Consider the following 19,633-nt stretch of genomic DNA (forward strand, 5'->3'; position numbering starts at 1 on the left):
AGGGGGCGGGACTTTCTGAAAATGCCCAATTCGCAGCTCTTTTTTTTTTTTGTAGATTTTGGACACTTTAAATAATTTTTATTTGTTTTTTTGCATTGGAATAAAAATATCATACTGCGTGTTTTGGGTATTTTAGATGCTACCAAATGTTTTTCTGATGTCAGTTAAAAAACAAAAAAGTGACGTCGGTTGTCCTTTAACTGAATGAACTGAACTTAATTTAAATGCACAAAAAGCACTAAACCCAACCCCAAAATACGTTTTATTTATTGGAATGTTGTGGTGTGATTTATGCTGGACACAAAAAAAGGCGAGTGCAGGATATCTGAAGTTGTACACGCCACAACACATTCGTGGCGGTCGTGTCCCTTAAATTACCAACGAAGAAGAATCTCGTTGCACCTCGTGAAGCGGCAAGTGACATCTTGCCAAAATGGACTGGTAATAACGTTCTGGTTCTTTTCTTTAAATTCTGCGCAGTTCTTTTAAGAGATCGCTCGCGTGTCATTTGTCTATGTTTTGAAAAATGAAGTTGCCCAAAGTTTGAGTGCGCTCGCAGGGGATAACGAGGCTAACGCCTCCCTTCTCGTCCACAATAATCGGAGATGCTAACAGGCTAATATTGTGATCACAACAGCGGTAAACTTAGCGTAACAACAAAACAAAATTCAAAAGAATTAAAGTAAGGTCGCAACCTCTTCAAGTTTGGATAACAGGAAATGCAAGACTATATTTACCAAGAGATGTGATAAACTGGTTGTTGATGAACTGACCTTTATTTTATTACGTGTGTGTGCAATGGAGTCATTCGATGGTTTTGGCTGTTTTAGGGGTCAAAGTGAACTTCTGTCTCCGGTGGTCCGAGATGACTTGATGTCGGTTTCTGCCCGTCGAATGAAGAAGGTGGCCTGTATCCTAAAAGTGTGTGCGTGTGTATGTACTGTGTGTCTGTGTGCGTGGTTGTAGTAATAATAATAATAATAATAATAATACATTTCATTTACAGTCACAGGATCGTTTTTTTTCTGCGTGTGAGCAGCGGCAGCCACATGCGCCAGCGTTTACTCAACCCGGAAGTAACTCAAATAGATAGAAAGCTAGCTAGCTAACAGATAGCTAATAGATAGACCGCTAGACAGCTAACTAGCTAGACAGCCATATAGCGAATAAATAGCCAGATACATAGCTATCTAGCTAGCCATAGAGCTAATAGATAGCAAATGGATACAAATAGTTAGCCAGCCAGGTAGCTAGCAAACTGTTGATTTGTCCGTCTTGCGGTGAAGCTGATGATGCCTGACTCCATTTGGATTGCATGTCACAACTTGTCGTGTTGTTTTTCTGAATGCTGACGTCAGTCCCCTCACCCGAACATGGCAATCCTCGAGCTTCCTTACTAACGCCGGTGCGCTCCACGCTGAGGAAAACCCCCGCCTCGCTCTTCAGACAAGCTGGTAGGACAAACTTTTGACAATGGTTAACGTTAGACACATCTGCCAACATTTACAACATCCAAGGCTGGATTGGATTTGCCTTTATTAGTCTCGTAGTGGAGAAATTTACATTTCACAGCAGCAAAGTTATGGCTTTTAAAAGGGAAATGAAATACTGTTGGGGAAAATCAAATACAGTGATACATTGGCTTATGAACTTAATTGGTTCCCAGACAGAGTGTGTAAGGTGAAAAGTGTGCATCCCCAAAATTAATTTCTCATAGGAAACCATTAAAATGAGAATAATCCGTTCCCAGGTCCCCATAAGACATAATTTTCTACTTTCTAATTTTCTAAGCCTTAAAACGACACAATCTGTACCTTATTTTATGTATAATAAATGTGCTATGGTATTATAATTAAAGAAATAAACTGTACTGTGTAATAAAGTGGTTTTATTGACCCTTGTGATGGTCGTTGATGATTGATGGATTGGAGTGGCCGGTTTCATCAGCATTAAATACTTGATGAGGAACGTAACCTTCTTCTTTCACCACCTTGAGGAATAATAATAATAATACATTTCATTTCTAAGCGCCTTTCAAAGCTCTCAAGTCACATGATGTTTTTTTTCTGCGGTTGAGAAGCCCTTGTAGGTGCTTTTTCTGTGATAATTTAATCTAGCTCCTCGTCAATTGTGTTCTGTTTAGCTGGGTTGATCGCTTTTTGCATCAAGTGTACAGATGGCTCGTGCAGGTTGTTTGTGGAGCCTGATTGATGCGATATTTTAACCTTGCAGTCTTTGAACTATCAGAGTTGAAACTCTCTCACTGTCGTCTGCCTGTCACTTTAATGTTTAAACCCCCCCCCCCCCCCACTGATGCGTTCTTGACCAATCACGTGTCTTTAACCGAAGACCGGGGGCGGGGGATAGAGGACAAAAATAGTCGGCTGCCATTCTGTGGTTAGAACGGGCTCGTTCGCGAACGACACAGTATTCACTGAAGCAGCTCCGTGTACGAGAAAAGTTCGTATGTCAAGGTAAAGTTTGTATGCCAAGGTAAAATGTTCACAAATGTAACGTTCGTAAAGCGAAAAGTTTGTAAGCCAAGGGCTTCGTAAACCGAGGTATCACCGTCTTAGATTTAATATTATAACGTTCCACTTTCTGGAAATTTCACGTCAATGAAACTTTTCAGCACTTTGTAAGCTCAAAATGTGTGATTCCTATTCAGATGAGCGCAAGCCTTGTTCGCTATTGAGTATGAAATCCTCTCCGTCCAGGGACTCCGCGGGGTCAGGATGCTTCAGCCATTTTGGCTCACGCGGGCCGAACACCTCGCTACCTGCACACGCCGAGACATCCGCTCAGCAGTCTGGTGAGAAATATAATAAGAAATTGGGTCCAGATGACAAAATGTGCTCGACAACCTTTAGAATTTGGACGACAGCGACTGGACCGACAGCGTGTATGCGTCGCCCGTGACGGCTTTGGACAACACCGGCTTCTTCGCGGAGGACATCGCCCACCTCGCCTCGGCCCTGCTCAAGGACGACGACCCCGGAGAGGCCGGTGTGTGAAACGGCGGTTCCCCACGGCCCCTGTCGCACGGTGCTTTCCATTTGAGTCTTGAGGTGGTTGAGGTTCTTGCTCTTGCAGCGGCAACCAATCTTTTCCCGGATTTCCTGGCCTCCTTTATGAAACACTCCTCCTCTGCCGTATTCGAACTGCTGGAGGATTACCAGACCCTCTGTCAGGACAAGGTAGGGAGGAGGACTGCTTCTCACATTAATAATAAGAAGAATACATTTAATTTATAAGCGCCTTTCAAAACTCTCAAGGTCACTTTACAGTTAGGGGGATATGTTTTTTTCTGTGGGTGAGCAGCGGCAGCCACACGCGCCAGCGTTCACTCAACCCCAAAGTAACTCAACTAGATCGCAAGCTGAATAGATAGCTAATAGCCAGCGAATAGATAGCCACTAGCCTGTGAACAGATAGCGAATAGATAACTAATAGCGGCAAATAGATAGCCAGCGAATAGATAGCAAATAGCCAGTGAATAGATAGTTAATGGCCAGCAAAAAGCCAGGCGTTCGCCAGCGAATAGATAGCTATTAATACTTGAGACGTGAAACAAAATGGCAGACCAAACATTAACTCATTCATTGCCATTCACGAAAATATGACGGAGATTGCCATTCCCGAATTTGTTTGGGTTTTGTTTTTTTATGCTTGGGTGCCAATAAAGCGCTGGCCATGGCGTCTGGCAAGGGGCAGCATTTCCTTTTTTTCCCATGTGAGTGCTTTGTTCCAGCTTCGGCTGTTGATAAAGCACTAAATAAACCAAGATGTAATAATGATAATAACACATTGAATTTTGATGCATCTTTCAAAACTCTCAAGGACACTTTACAGTCATGGGATATGATTTGTTATTTATTTATTTATTCATTTTATTTCTTTACTTTGTTACTTCTGGGTTGAGTGAACGCTAGTGCGTGTGGCTGCCGCTGCTCACCCGCAGAAAAAATATCCTGTGACTGTAAAGTGTCCTTAAGAGTTTTGAAAGGCGCTTAAAAATGAAATGTATTATTATTATTATTATTATTATTATTAACTTTTTTTGTGAGGGTGAGCAGCGGCAGCCATTCGCGCCAGCGTGCACTCTACCCGGAAGTAACACAGCAGCAAAGTTATGACAGGAAAGGAAAGAAAGAAGTAGAAAAACGAAATACAGGAGCTGCTGGAAAGGCAGCCATCTTGAAGTAAAACAAAAAAAAAAACGAAAAAACAAATGTATATACAGTATTGCGTTGTGTTTTGGACAGCCACACTCATTTCAAGCTCACATAACTCCAGATCCATACAATTTAGGAATTAACTTTTTTTTTCCTGATGAAAAAAGAGAGTAAGGTTTCTAACGCCATATTGAATGTCTATGCAGTCCTATCTATTGGCTATATATTAGCTATCTACTAGCTGGCTCGCGGGTTTTCTATTTACTTTCGGGTGGAGTGAACGCTGGTGCGCGTGGCTGCCGCTGCTCACCCACAGAAAAACTTATCCTGTGACTATAAAGTGACCTTGAGAGTTTTGAAAGATACTTGTAAATGAAATGTATTATTATTATTACAGTAAAGTCTCGTTATATCGATATTCAAGGGAGTCTGAAAAAATATCGATATAACCGGGACTATCGATATATCCGACCCTGTTTGCATGTAATTTTCTCCGTGCGTGCATAGAAATAGTATCGATATAACCGGGACTATCGATATATCCGATATCGATATAACGAGACTTTACTGTATTTTAAAAGTCAATATTCTGTGGGTCCTGGAATTCAAGTGACAATGACAAAAACCCTGGCACGTGAGTGGACACGTTTTTGCCCATGTCTGGCAGTGAATGAGTTAAGTTAGCAATGTTGCAACTTGAGTCTCAATTGAATGTGAAGACTAAGTCCCCGCCTTCTTTCGGGTCCTTGAGGTGGACCTCCTTCAGTCGGTGGTCCTGCGAGCAGGTCAGAACAGTAAGACGGCAGGGGTGCGCTGGCTACTGCAACAGGAGAACCACTCTTGGAGACTCATCTCGTCCCTGTACAAGTAGGTGGACGTTCCGTTTCCTCCCTGCGACTGCCTGACGTCTGAGCGCGTGTGATCAGCAAGCATATGTCTGCTCGCTCACTTCGCAGGGATCGCGTCCAGTCGGCCCTGGAAGACGACGACATGATGGTCGACTTGGCTGTAAGCGGTGTCTGAAATAACGCCTGTCCGCACGCGTGCAACTTTTATGTCGGGCGTACAACTTACAAAACGTCTCCGCCCTGGTGGCCGACAACTTTTTAGAAAACAATAAAATAAACGTTTTTTTTTTTTCAAATCAAACGTGTGTACAAAGATTTCAAAATCGGAATAAATTATTCGGATTTCGAAATCTTCGTTTGGTTTGGAAATTTCGGAATTTGGTTCGTTTGGCTATTTGCATACTCTGCCCGGCAGCCAATCAGAAGCCTGTTTCTGATTGGCTGATTGAAGCGTGCTTCCGGACTTCCCCCAGCGTTAAAAGTTCATGCATTTGCATTCCATTTTCCAAAGTAGATGCACACAACCTCGGTCGGCCCCAGAAGAAAGATTCAAAAGCTAACAAACTTTATGGCGCTACAAAACGTAAACGTACATTATCCCGTGACTGCAAAGTGTCCTTGAGAGTTTTGAAAGGCGCTTAGAAATTAAATGTATTATTATTACAGTGATACCTCGGTTTACGAACCCCTTAGTTTACGAACTTTTCGGTTTACGAACATTAAATTTATGAAAAGTTTACCTTGGCATACAAACTTTTTTCATACACAGAGCTGCCTCAATGAGTGATGGCGTTCACGAAGGAGCCCATTCTTCGAACAACAAAATGGCAGCCGACTGTTTTTGTCCTCTAGTCCCCGCCCCCCAGTCTTCGGTTAAAGCCACGTGATTGGTCAAGATCGCCGCAGTGGTTTCAACATTAAAGAGGAGGCAGGTGACAGTGAGAGAGTTTCAACTTTGGTAGTTCAAAGGCAGAGTGTCGACTGCAAGGTTAAAATATCCCATCAATCAGGCTCAACAAACAACCCGCACAAGCCATCTGTACACTTGATGCAAAAAAACTATCAACGCAGCTAAACAGAACACAATTGATGATGAACTAGATAAAATTATCACAGAAAAAGCACCTACAAAGGATTATTCCTCAAGATGATGAAAGAAGAAGGTTACGTTCCTCATCAAGTGTTTAATGCTGATGAAAGCGGCCACTCTATTCCATCAAGCCATCATCACAAAGGTCAATAAAACCACTTTATCATACAGTACAGTTTATTTCTTTAATTATAATACCATACCACATTTATTATACATAACATAAGGTATATTTTGTGTAGTTTTAAGGCTTAGAAAATTAGAAAGTAGAAAATTATGTTTTATGGGGACCTGGGAACGGATTATTCTCATTTGAATGGTTTCCTATGGGAAATATTTTTTTGGGATACACACTTTTCACCTTACACACTCTGTCTGGGGACCAATTAAGTTTGTAAGCCAAGGTATCACTGTATTATTAAAAGCACCGTGGAAAGAGGAGTTCACATGGCTTGTAGCAGACGACGCAACGCAAACATTGCATTGTGCAACCTTCCGAACAGTCTATGGACAAACGACAACTGGAGCAAAATCATCAGCAAGGGAGATTTTACGATACATTAAGCAAGGGAGCATTTGTGGTCGGTACATCCTTAAAACTACTACGTTTTTGCGTTTGTTTTTGCGATTAGTCGTCTTATTGTGTTTCAAGTTGTGAAAAATGGGGCAGGCAACTTTTCAGAGTTGTCTGCCCCGCCCTGGTGTCCGCTAACTTTTTGTCATGAGTTTCAGACACTGCTGTAAGTGATGAAACGTCCTTCCATGATGGGGATATTTGTCGAAAGACTCCAAATTGAAAGCTCTTGATTGGAATTCACCATTGCGTGCAGATTCTCAATGAAAGCGAAAAGGTGGTGGTGGAACAGCTCTTCCAGCGCGATGCGCTCGTACGTCAAAGTCAGGTAACAATCACCGTTGGCCCCCCGGTTGTGCTTTTTCACGTCAGCGTCACTCCGCACCTGTAGTTGGTCGTGGATTGGCTGGAAAGCATCGCCAAGGATCAGATGGGAGACTTTTCGGACAACATTGAATACTACGCCAAAAGCGTCTGCTGGTGAGTGAGTGGCGTCCAAACCTGAAACCACCATGGCCATTTAGTGAAGGGTTTTGCTCTTTTACAAAAATGGCTTCTTTTACTCCTTTTTCAAACCTCACTGTCGTTAAAATCTTAGTCTATTATGACTTATTTATTTAGTTGGTAATTAATAATAGTACATTCAATTGCTAAGCGACTTTCAAAACTCTCAAGGACACTTTACAGTCACAGGATTTTTTTGTGTGGGTGAGCAGCGGCGGCCATTCGCGCCATTGTTCACTCTACCCGAAAGTAACACGGCAGCAAAGTTATGAAAGGAAAGAAAGAAGTAGAAAAACAAAATACAGGAGCTGCTGTAAAGGCAGCCACTCTCGCAGCGCCATCTTGAAGTCAAAAAAGAACAAAACTAAGTAACAAATAAAATGACAACACAAAGACACAGCACTTCAGCACTTGCTATACGCTCTTTGTGACATGAAGCAGTTCTAGATGAAAGAAGAGAGGATCAACCAATTTATTTGTTTACGTATTTGTTTATTCCTCTGCTTAACTATTTATGTATTTGTTAATTAATCGAGTTACAGTAAAGTCTGGTTATATCGATATCGGTTACATGGGTAGTACTGCTTATTACGATACTATTTCTATGAACGCAAGGAGAAAGTGTACATGCCGCAGGATGGGATATATCGATAGTCCGGTTATATCGATATTTTTTCCCACTCCCGAGAATATCGATATAACGAGACTTTACTGTATTTATGTATTTATTTATTCGTTTATTTGCCTGCCTGTGTTATTTATCCGGGTAGAGTGAACGCTGGTGCGAATGGCTGCCGCTGCTCACCCGCACAAACAAACTAAATAAATAAATATCCCGTGACTGTAAAGTGTCCTTGAGGTGGTTATTAGCGTAGCTGGAGCAGCAGAAAAGTGTGTTTGTGTGTTAGGGAGAACACGCTGCACTCACTGAAGCTAAGGAGCCAGAGCGGCAACCTGTTGACCGTCCCCCTGGTCACTGAGCTGGTGAGCGCCGTTACCGTGACAACAGCCGTCGCCACTGACCGCCGAGGCAACGGTTAAGGTTTGCGAATGCGCTTTCAGGACCCGGACGCCCCCCTTCGGCAGCAGCAGCCCCTGGCCGACTTGGACAGGGAAGACGACGTCCGTCTGTTGAAGAACCTGTTCACGCTCATTCGGGCCGGGATGACCGAGGAGGTAGGTCAAGGGTCGGCGTGCCGACCTTGGCTTGGTAACGCAAAGGAACGCACTTAACTCATTCACTGCCATTCACAAATTTATTCGGGAATTGAAAATATGACATTCCCAAAATTGTTCTGGTTTACTTTCTTTCATGCTTGGGTGCCGATAAAGCGCTGGCCATGGCCTCTGGTGATGTTTTTTTCTTCTCCACTGGGGGGCAGCATTTTCATTTTTTCCACGTTAGCGCTTTGTTCCACCTTCAACTATTGTGAATAATAAGAATACATTTCAATTAATAAGCGCCTTTCAAAACTCTCAAGGTCACTTTACAGTCGCAGGATACGTTTTTCTGTGGGCGAGCAGCGGCAGCCACACGCGCCAGCGTTCACTCAACCCAGAAGTAACTCAAATAGATAGAAAGCTAGCTAATAGATAGCCAACTAGCTATCTAACTGACAAATGCCCGCCAGATAGCTAGCTAGCCAGCCAGATAGCTAATAGATAACAAATAGATAGCCAGCTAATCATGTCTCGATTTACTCATAAATTTACTTTATGTGCATACGATGAGCCGCCCTCATTTCAAGCTTATATAACTCCAGACCCCTATAATTTAGGAATTACTTTTTTTCTGATGAAAGAAGAGAGTCTAAGGTTTCTAACGCTGCATTAAATGTATATGTAGTCCTAAAACTCAAAAGTCCTAAAACCTTGAATTCAAGTGACAATGACAAAAACCCTGGCACTGGACTGGACGCATTTTTTTTGCACATCGTCTGGCAGTGAATGAGTTAAAATATCAGTAAAAAAAAACGTGGTCTCACCTTCCACTTGTATGTGCGTAGGCGCAGAGGCTATGCACACGCTGCGGTCAGGCCTGGCGAGCGGCCACTCTGGAGGGATGGAAGCTCTACCACGACCCCAACATGAACTCAGGTTCTATTTCGGCTCCTGAAGACAAGTCCGGTTCTGCCTCCGCGCGACAACGTCCTCAAGTTCACTTTGGGGTTGTTTGTCTCCTGTCCGCAGGCAGCGCCGAGTTGCACCCCGTTGAGGGAAACCCTCAAAGAGGAATCTGGAAGGCCTGCAGCTGGAGAATGGCTGAGGAGGTACTTGCGCCAGTGGGAAATTTCACAATCCGAATCATGTTTAGCGGCCGACCAATTATGTAGAACACACAAGGACTTTATCTCCGGTTGAACACTGCACTAGTATCATCATAAAAAAGACATGACGAATAATAATAATAATAATAATAATAATAATCCATTTCATTTGTAAGCACCTTTCAAAACTCTTAAGGACACTTTACAGTCACAGGATAGTTTTTTTTCCTGTGAGTGAGCAGCGGCAGTCACACGCGCCAGCGTTCACTCAACCCGGAATAACTCAAATAGCTAGCTAGCTATTAGATAGCTAATAGATAGCCAGCTAACTAACAGCCAATAGACAGCCAGTTAACTAGCCAGCTAGCTAATAGCTAGCCACCTGGATAGATAGCTAACAGATAGGTAGCTAATAGCTAGCCAGGCAACTAGCTCACTAACGGATATCTAATAGATAGCTAGCTAGCCAACACATAGCTGGATAGATAGCCAGTAGATAGACATCCAATAGATAGCCAGCTATTAAATAAGTATGGAGGACACTAATAAAGGCTAATGTAATCTAGTCAAATTCCTTAATGTAAGTGCCACCTGTCAGGAACAACTGTGAGATTTGGTATTTTTGCGGGGTTACTGTTTAGAGCACAGGTGTCAAAGTCAAGGCCCGGGGGCCAAATCTGGCCCGCCGCATCATTTTATTTGGCCCGCGAAGGCAAATCAAACCTGTGAAATTCCACGAGGCTTGCTAAAGTCCGAACCAAAATTACAAATTGTCCCATGCAAACCACAATAACAGTCATTAGTTTTGACTTCAGATTTGAAAAGTGCTTATTTCTCAATTTGTTGTGCGCTTTATATGTGATATGTGGAAGGGATTCAACATTCTAATGGCTTACCCAAATTCCTAACGGCCCTTAAGGGGAAACCGTAACTACAATGTGGCAACAAATGACTTTGACGCCTCCAGTTTAGAGATTTAATAGCTCGCGGGCAAAAGCGGAAGCGCCTGCTTGAGGGGAATCGCTGGAAAAGGTGGTGGGCAGGGTGCGGAGGGTCCAGTAGGATTTTCCACGCACTTGTCAGCTTCTCTGAAACCTTTAAAACTGAATTTTCAGGAGCAGCTCAACAGATACGAGCGAGCCATCTACGCCAGCCTGAGTGGAAATCTTAAACCGGTACGATCCCTCATTTCAGTGCACTAAGATGCTAAACTACATGAAGAAGGTGTCGTTTTATCCTTAAAGTGTGTGCACGTGTCAGGTGTTGGCTGTGTGCGAATCGTGGGAGGACTGCGTGTGGGCGTACTTCAAAGTAATGGTGGACACACTGGTGGAGAAGCATCTGATATCATCGGGGATGGCGCACGAGGAAGTGGAGACGCTGCCACGGGAATACCTGGAAGCCAAGTAACGCACGCAAACATAAGCACTTTGTCCTAAGACAGGACTCGGGAGGGAACCGTTTTGACTAAATTGCCGCTCAAACTGGGAACGAACAGCGAAAAAGCGAGAATTTGTATTTAGTTTAATCGGTGAGCCACATACAATCGTCCAAAGAGCCATAGATGGCTCGCGAGCCATGGGTTGGTTCCCCACCCCTGTCCTAAGCTATTGCCACGCAAAGCAAGTTCTTGATAAGATTGCCTGTCACCTCAGCTGGACAATGGAGAAAGTGTTTGAGGAGGTCCAAGCGTCAGAGTCAAAGGTAAAACGTCAACCCAATGCGATTGGTGGCCATAAAGTTCTCCTGACTGAACTCGCATGATTGGTGCGCGTGCGCAGAGGGTTTTGCAGGAGACGCAGGACCACTACCACGTCATTCAGAAGTTCATCATCCTGGGAGACCTGGATGGTAGGCTTTGCTCAACGTCACCTCTGAGCCCTCGGAGGACTTTGTAAGCGTGACCCTTTGTCGCAGGTCTTTTGGAGGAGTTTTGCCATTGGCTGTCGGCCTCCAAGGTGCTCCCCGCACATCTGCTGCGCTTCATGAGTCATCTGCTGCTCTTTTTTCGTTCTGTGGGGCTGGTCCTGAAGGTAAGCCAGAAGGCAGAAGAAGAGGGACAACGTGACCCGAAATAACTCAATAAATGGCCTCAAGGAGGACGTGTGCGTGGACGTGCTGAAGGCCTACGTGGCCTTGCTCATTCGGGACCAGCAGACGGAGCTGGTGGCCAGTTACGTCAGCCAGCTGCCGGCCGACCTGGCCACTGCTCAGTACGCAGCGTTCTTGGAGACGGTCAGCCAGCCGGAGCTTCGTCCCCGCTGCTTGCAGCTCGCCGCGGAGACCGGTGAGAGCGTCAATTTGCCTTTCCCGATCGGGCAAGACCGCCAGCAAATTTGGAGTACGCTGATACCTCGGTTTACGGAGCCTGGGGCTTACGAACTTTTCGCTTTACGAACGTTAAATTTATGAACATTTTACCTTGGTATACAAACTACTTTTCGGGATACACGCGGAGGAATGAGGTGTCGTTCTCCTAACACGGAAATGGCAGCCAACATTTTTTTGCCCTCTATTCTCCGCCCGCAGTCTTCGGTTAAAGCCACGTGATTGGTCAAAAACGCAGCAGTGAGGGGAGGTGGTTTCAACATTAAAGAGACAGGCACACGACAGAGTGAGAAAAAGGATAGAAAACAGTGAAATGTGGACTCGTTTCAACTTTGATAGTGTGGAGGACGAAAGGTTAAAATTTGCATCAATCTGGCTCCACAAATAACCCGCTCAAGCCATCTGTACACTTGATGCAAAAAGCTACCAACCCAGCTAAACAGAACACAATTGATGAGGAACCAGATAAAATTATTGCAAAGAAAGCACCTACACGGATGATTCCTCAAGATGGTGAAAGAAGAAGGCTACGTTCCTCATCAAGTGTTTAATGCTGATGAAAGCGGACACTCCATTCCATCAAGCCATCAATGACCATCACAAAGACAAATAAAACAACTTTATTATACAGTACAGTTTATTTCTTTAATTATAATACATTGGCATATTTATTATACATAAAATAAGGTATATTTTGTGTCGTTTTAAGGCTTAGAAAATTAGAAAGTAGAAAATGATGGTTTGTGGGGACCTGGGAACGGATTATTCTCATTTTAATGGTTTCCTATGGGAAATTAATTTTTGGGATACACACTTTTCGCCTTTCACACTCTGTCTGGGAACCAATTAAGTTCGTAAGGCAAGGTTTCACTGTATTTTGGTTTGTGAAGGTTTGGACGTGGCTGCTGTGACCAAACTGGTGGTGGAGACGGTGCGAGAGAGAGATGACGCGGAGTTTACGCCTCACAGCCAGACGATCGAGACGGGAACCACTCAGGTTTGTTTGGAATGTCAAAAGAAAGAGTGGTGGTGTCACTCACTGTCCATATCGAGAGCGTCTGGTGGTCTTTCAGGAGGACCAAAAGAAGATCGACATCATCGACTGGCTTCTGTTTGAGCCGGCTCATCGAGGGGAAGCCTTGAAGCAATCCAACGCAATCATGAGGAGATTCCTGGGTAAGAAGAAGCAACGGCATTGATGAATGTGATTGGTGTCAATTGTGTCGTCCCCCCGCAGCTCTGGAGAAACACGACGCGGCCAAGGCGGTTTTCTCCAAAGTGCCTGAGGACTCCATGAGAGAAATCTACTGCCAGTGGTCGGCGCTCGGCCACACGTCGCCTTTGCCTGCCGACGATGAGAATGCCATCAGAGAGCATCTGTGCATCAGAGCCTATCTGGTGAGTTGGACCGGCAACTCCAACTCAACTAGATTGCTTTTCACTTCTGTTTGCCGGTCCCGTTTTAAAGGACAAGTTGCGGCCATCATTTGTCAAATCGCTTCAAATGACTTCTACTGAAGATTCCACCGCATATAGCTCTATAGTTTACTTTTTAAGACTGGCGCTGAATATTCAGGAAGTCTTGGTTTCCAGTTGATGACGATGCCTGACGTGACGTCACGGAGGGAAGGCCCCTGACCGACAAAGCGACACACAATGCATTTTGGGTACTTTTTTCATCTGAAAACATGGTGTTGATCACGAAATTAGAAGGAAAACACAGAAATAATACGATGGTGAATCGTGTGTTGCACCAAGACTACTTTGATACTAGTTGACACATATTCCCAGCAGACAAATCAGTCCATTTCCAATGGAGCTTGGGCGCCATCTTGTGCATTTTCTGGGACGCTACATTGGAGTCCAGACGCCTCAAAATAATCCGGAAGGACTTCTTTAATCGATTGCAAACATTTATGCTTTCCTCTTCAGAACTATTTGAATCATATTCATAACTGGATGAGTAACAAGAAAGCATCTTCTCCCAATCTGAAACCATTGTTTTGATTCTGGAGCAAGGCAGTTTGTGAAGGAATATCCTGGCGTGATGTCACGAACGAGGGGGCGGGACTTTCTGAAATTGGCCACTTCCGGTTTCAAATTGAAGTAGTTTTTAGACACTTGAAGTCATTTTTATTGGTGTTTTGCATTGGACTAAACATATTAGCCTGCGTGTTTTGGGTATTTTAGATGCTATGAAACATTTTTATGATGTCAGTTAGGAAACAAAAAATGGCGTCGGTTGTCCTTTAAATCATTCGCTGCCATTTCCGGGAATTGAAAAGTGTGAGCCATTCCCGAATGTGTTCGGGTTTTGTTTTTTCTTGCATGGCGAGTGCCGATAAAGCGCTGGTCAGACCCCTGGCAATGTTTTTTTTCCCTTCCACAAGGGGGCAGCATTTTCCTTGTGTCCATGTTAGCGCTTTGTTACAGCTTCATATCTTGTTAAAGCGCTGTATAATAATAATACATTTCATTTATAAGCGCCTTTCAAAACTCTCAGGGTCACTTTACAGTCACAGGATAAGTTTTTCTGTGGGTGAGCAGCGGCAGCCACACGCGCCAGCGTTCACTCAACCCCTGGAATAACTCAAATAGATATAGATAGATAGATAGCTAGCCAGCTAGATACCTAGCTAACTAGACAAGTAATAGATAGCCAGCTAGATGTAGTCCTAAAACTCAATATCTATTTTTTTGGCCGTGCAATTTGAGTGAAAATGACAACAAACCTGGCACTGGAGTGGATGGATTTGGATTTGCGCATCGTCCGGCAGTGAATGAGTTAAGCTGAAGGCTAAATCGTTCTCTGGTCTGCGTGCCAATTGTTGTGTCTTCTTCTCAAGCGCAAATGTTCTTCCAGGAAGCCCACGAAGCCTTCTCCGAATGGTTCAGTCACAGTAGCTCGGCACCCCAGCAGCCCACCAGCACACCTGCACCCCAAGTGAAATTCACAGAGCGAGTGGCCAATGAGATGAGAGAGAAAGAGTACCAGGTACGTACGCACGCACGCTCTGCTTTGCTCCGCTCGCCCACCGGGAGAAGATCTTTTCAAAGCCTCTTTGCCATCAGGTCGCGCTGTCGGCCTGGTCGAGCAGACTTGATGTCCTCACTGAAGACGTCAAGGAGAGAATCTACAACGTGCTGCTGTTTGTCGATGGGGGCTGGATGGCGGACAATGCACAGGTCAGGAAAATGCGCATTAGCAGGGCCTGAAATAACGTCTGCCACTTTTACATTGGGTGTACAACTTCCAAAACGTCTCCGCCCGGGTGGCCGACAACTTCTTGAAAGAAAAAAAAAACAACAACAACGGAAATGAAAGATTTGCTTTATTCAATAAAGCAAACGTTTGAACAAAGATTTCTAAATCGAAATATAGGAATCTGATTTCGGAATCTTTGTTCGGTTTTGGAATTTTGGTTCGTTTGGCAATTTGCATATTCGGCACAGCAGCCAATCAGAAGCCTGCTTCGTGCTTCCGGACTTTCCCGAGTGCTATAAGGTCGTGCATTTGCATATCATTTTCCAAAGTAGATGCACACAACTTCAGCGATAGAAGAAAGATTCAAAAGAAGCTAACACAATTTATGACGCTACAAAATGTAAAGGTACATTATCCCGTGACTGCAAAGTGTCCTTGAGAGTTTTGAAAGGCGCTGAGAAATCAAATGTTTTATTATTATTATTATTAAAAGCATCATGGAAAGAGGAGTTCACATGGCTTGTAGCAGACGACGCAACGCAAACATTGCATTGTGTATGGACATATGACAACTCGAGCAAAATCATCAGCAAGGGAGATTTTACAATAAATTAAGCAAGGAAGCATTTGTGGTAGATACATCCTTAATAAAAAAAAATCCTTAAAGGACAACGACACCATTTTTTGTTTCCTAACTGACATCAGAAAAACGTTTGGTAGCATCTAAAGTACCTAAAACACGCAGGCGGATATTTTGAGTCCAATGCAAAACACCAATAAAAATGACTTCAAGTGTCTAAAAAGTACTTCAATTTGAAACCGGAAGTGGCCAGTTTCAGAAGGTCCCGCCCCCTGGTTCGTGACGTCACGCCAGGACGTCACGAACCAGGGCCAGCCTTGCTCTCGAATCAAAACAATGGTTTCAGATTGGGAGAAGATGCTTTGTTGTTACTCATCCACTTATGAATATGATTCAAATAGTTCTGAAGAGGAAAGCATAAATGTTTGCAATCAATTAAAGTAGTCCTTCCGTATCAATTTGAGCCGTCTGGACTCCAATGTAGCGCCCATAAAATGCACAAGATGGCGCCCAAGCTCCGTTGGAAATGGGCTGATTTGTCTGCTGGGAATTTGTGTCAACTAGTATCAAATAGTAGTCTTGGTGCAACACACAACAATTCACCATCGCATTATTTGTGTGTTTTCCTTCTAATTTCGCCATCAACACGAAGTTTTCAGACCAAACAAAGTACCCAAAATGCATTGTGTGTCGCCCTCTCGGTCGTTCCCTCCGTGACGTCACGTCAGGCATCGTCATCCACTTGAAAACAAGACTTCCTGAATATTCAGCGCGAGTGTTAAAACGTAAAATATAGCTACGTGCGCTGGAATCTTTGTAAACTCTGCTCGGTAGAAGTCATTTGAAGCCATTTTACAAATTATGGACGCAACTTGACCGGAGGTGTCGGTTGTCCTTTAAATGGACCACAGACGAAAAGAAGAAGAAAGGCTCGCGCGACTTTTTAGGCTGACTTTTTCTTCATTGTTTTTTTTTTTTTTTTTTTTTCAGGACTGTGAGCAGGATGCGGAGCGCAGCCGGCAAATGTCAGCGCTGCGCTCCCTTTGTCTCCCTCGCCTCAGCTTCTTGCTGCTCAGCGTCTTGCAGAAGTCGTCCAGACACCAAGAAGCGCTGCGGCTCGCCGACATCATCTCCTCTGACCATCATGGCCTCTACCAGGTAAGCTTTCAGCCAGCCTTTGGTGTTTTCCGTCTTGTTTTGAGACCAACGCTCGCTCGCGCCCGATTTCCTCAGGTGTTTTCAAAAGAGGAGCTCAGACGTTTCCTTCTAAAGTTGAGGGAGTCGTCCCTGGCGTTGTTGGACCAGGGACTTGACCCGCTCGGCTATGAGTTGCAGCCATGAGACCTCCTTGACGATGTCCATTTCTTTGTTTACGAAATAAATACACGTTTTTTTTTTTTTTTTTTTGCATCCCTTGATTGTTTATTTAACACTGCAGCCAAAAACCTGCTCTTTGTTTTGTACGGCCAAAAGCATGAAATAATGAAATATTAGGGGATTGAGTAGAAAATGTTGAGCTACACACTGTAAAACGACTTTTGGCAATGTTCACATTTGCACTCATGTCTACTACTCTTGGATCAGGAGTTGGCAGCAACAAAAAAAATGAAGGAAAAAAAAGATTCGATTCATCGGTCGCCCTGTGAAAATAAATGACACATTTCTCGTACTGCCTGTCTCAAACCTTGTCAATTTAGCAGCATTCTGGAGCTTGATAGCTAGCCAGCTAGATAGCAAATAAGAAAGCTAGCTAGCTCGAAAGCTGATAGGTACCCAACTGGATTGCCAATAGAGGGCTTGCGTTTATATAATTATATACTTATATATATGTATATATATATATATATATATATATGGACTATATCATATATATATATATATATATATATATATATATATATATATATATATATATATATATATATATATATATATATATATATATATATATATATATATATATGTATATATATATATATATATATGGATATATATATATATATATATATATATATATATATATATATATATATATATATATATATATATATATATATATATATATATAATTATATACTTACTCAAATATATACTCAAAACACTCAAGGACTTTACAGTCACAGGATATTTTTTATGCGGGTGAGCAGCGGCAGCCACACGCGCCAGTGTTCAGTCAACCCGGAAGTAACTCAAAAAGATAGAAAGCTAGCTAGCTAAGACTTAGCTAATAATCACTCAACTCGGAAGTAACTGAAATAGATAGAAAGTTAGCTATCGAAGAGTTAGCTAATTATCACTCAACCCGGAAGTAACTCAAATGGATGGAAAGCTAGTTAAGAGTTAAATAATAATCTCTCAACCCGGAAGTAACTCAAATAGCTAAAAGCTAGCTGAAATAGAGAGCTATCTAGCTAGTTCGATAGCTAGCCAGCTAGATAGCAAATAGAGAGTTTATCTCATATTATAGTTAATGATATACTCCATTTGAACCTATTCGATACTCTGTTTTAATTTGATTTAAAAAAAAAGAATTTATCTAATGATAGTACAGTAAGGCCTCGGTTTACGAACACCTTGCCTCACGAACTTTTCGGTTTACGAACGTTACATTGATGAAAATGAAACCTTGGATTAAGCACTATTTTCTCAATACACACCCCCCACCGCGGCTGGCGGAGTAATTTTGGGCGGAAGAATACCAAAGCACACGACCGAACGGCGCCCCAGCCGGCCTACCTTTCCACACCCCCTTTCTATGAGTGCACACGTCGATCGTCTTCAACGATACTTTTGCCGTTATGGGAGCGAAAAAGACCCCACCACAGGCTCGTGTTCAGCCGAAGAAGACACAATACAAAATTACAGTCGAGGAGAAGAAGGAGATCATTGAGAAACACGAAGGAGGTGTGCGTTTGCGGCGTTACAGGTGCGCACCGCGGCTTTCATGTGAATTTCAGCCTGACACGTTTCCCACGCTGTGTGTCACTTCCCTGAAAGTAACTTTCTTCTACCATTCTACAAATAAAGAGTCCGGTATGCTAAGTCCACCATTGCTACCATCCATCGCCTAAAAGCTTTACACAAAGGCGTTATTTAGTCGATGCTTTCACGTGACTAGTGACACCGAACTTGTCACGTGCGAGTTGACAGCTGGGGCGGGGCCACCGCTCCCGACCTCCGCTAGCTGATGTCAATCCCCTGATCACCGATACTGGGACGTTTCAACAAGTCACTGTCCCCTCACCAATGACACGATTACGACGCCTCGCGCTGGCTATCTATTAGCTATCAGGCTGCCTAGCTAGCTATCTATCAGCTATCTATTGGCTGTCGAGCTGGCTGGCTAGCTATATAGCGATCCAGATGGCTGGCTGGCTATCTATTAGCTGTCAATTAGTTATCTAGATGGCTCTCTATTGGCTATCTAGCTAGCTATCTTTTCGCTATTAGCTATATAGCTGGCTATCTATCGGCTAAATAGCGAGCTTTCTGTCTATTTGAGTTACTTCCGGGTTGAGTAAACGCTGGCGCGTGTGGCTGCCGCTGCTCACCCACAAAGAAAAACTTATCCTGTGACTGTAAGGTGCCCTTGAGAGTTTTGAAAGGCGCTTATAAATGAAATGTATTATTATTATTATTATTATTATGAATACTACCGAGAGTGGCCAAAGATTCTCTCCCGGAAGTGAATGTGAGAAGACGCGCGTCCAGGTGGGGGCAGGGGGGGGCAAGGAGGGGTCGTGCCGGTTCAACGAGACGTGTCGTCTGCGTCATCGTCTTTCGGCCGGGAGTCGCCGGTGCGTGAAGCAAACGCCCACCGCCCCCCACTCCTGACCGCCGGGGCTCAGATGGCGCCTTCGTTTCGGCCTTCTGCCGTCGCCGCTGGCCGCGGTGCACAGCTGCCGTGCCCCCCGCCCCCCTTTTTCCGGGGAAGGGGGTCTTGCTCACCTTCGGGGGATGACGCCGGTTCTATATGTGAACTCGGCTGTTTTCACTGTCGTCGTCGTCACAGTGACCCAAACGCGCCTCCGCTCTTCGGTTACTATAGTAACGGCAGCAGGT

The 19,633-nt window shown here is 43.8% G+C and overlaps 1 protein-coding gene across 1 annotated transcript; it reads left to right on the top strand.

Annotated features, from left to right (window-relative positions):
- Positions 1-352: 352 nt before the first annotated feature.
- Positions 353-17,240, top strand: nup107 (nucleoporin 107). Its single transcript, XM_088989023.1, has 27 exons — positions 353-441; positions 831-910; positions 1,359-1,454; positions 2,718-2,812; positions 2,871-3,006; positions 3,094-3,197; positions 4,927-5,042; positions 5,132-5,183; positions 6,944-7,015; positions 7,079-7,167; positions 8,100-8,175; positions 8,254-8,367; positions 9,198-9,288; positions 9,382-9,461; positions 10,574-10,633; positions 10,719-10,864; positions 11,114-11,162; positions 11,240-11,309; positions 11,376-11,491; positions 11,556-11,745; positions 12,677-12,783; positions 12,860-12,962; positions 13,024-13,184; positions 14,650-14,781; positions 14,859-14,972; positions 16,562-16,729; positions 16,805-17,240. Exons 1-27 carry the CDS (start codon positions 434-436, stop codon positions 16,910-16,912), a joined length of 2,733 nt encoding a protein of 910 aa, XP_088845149.1. The 5' UTR covers positions 353-433; the 3' UTR covers positions 16,913-17,240.
- Positions 17,241-19,633: the final 2,393 nt, after the last annotated feature.

Source organism: Hippocampus bargibanti, linkage group LG22 (genome assembly GCF_051943395.1).
Source record: "Hippocampus bargibanti isolate YZ-2025 linkage group LG22, ASM5194339v1, whole genome shotgun sequence".
Taxonomy (NCBI): Eukaryota; Metazoa; Chordata; class Actinopteri; order Syngnathiformes; family Syngnathidae; genus Hippocampus; species Hippocampus bargibanti.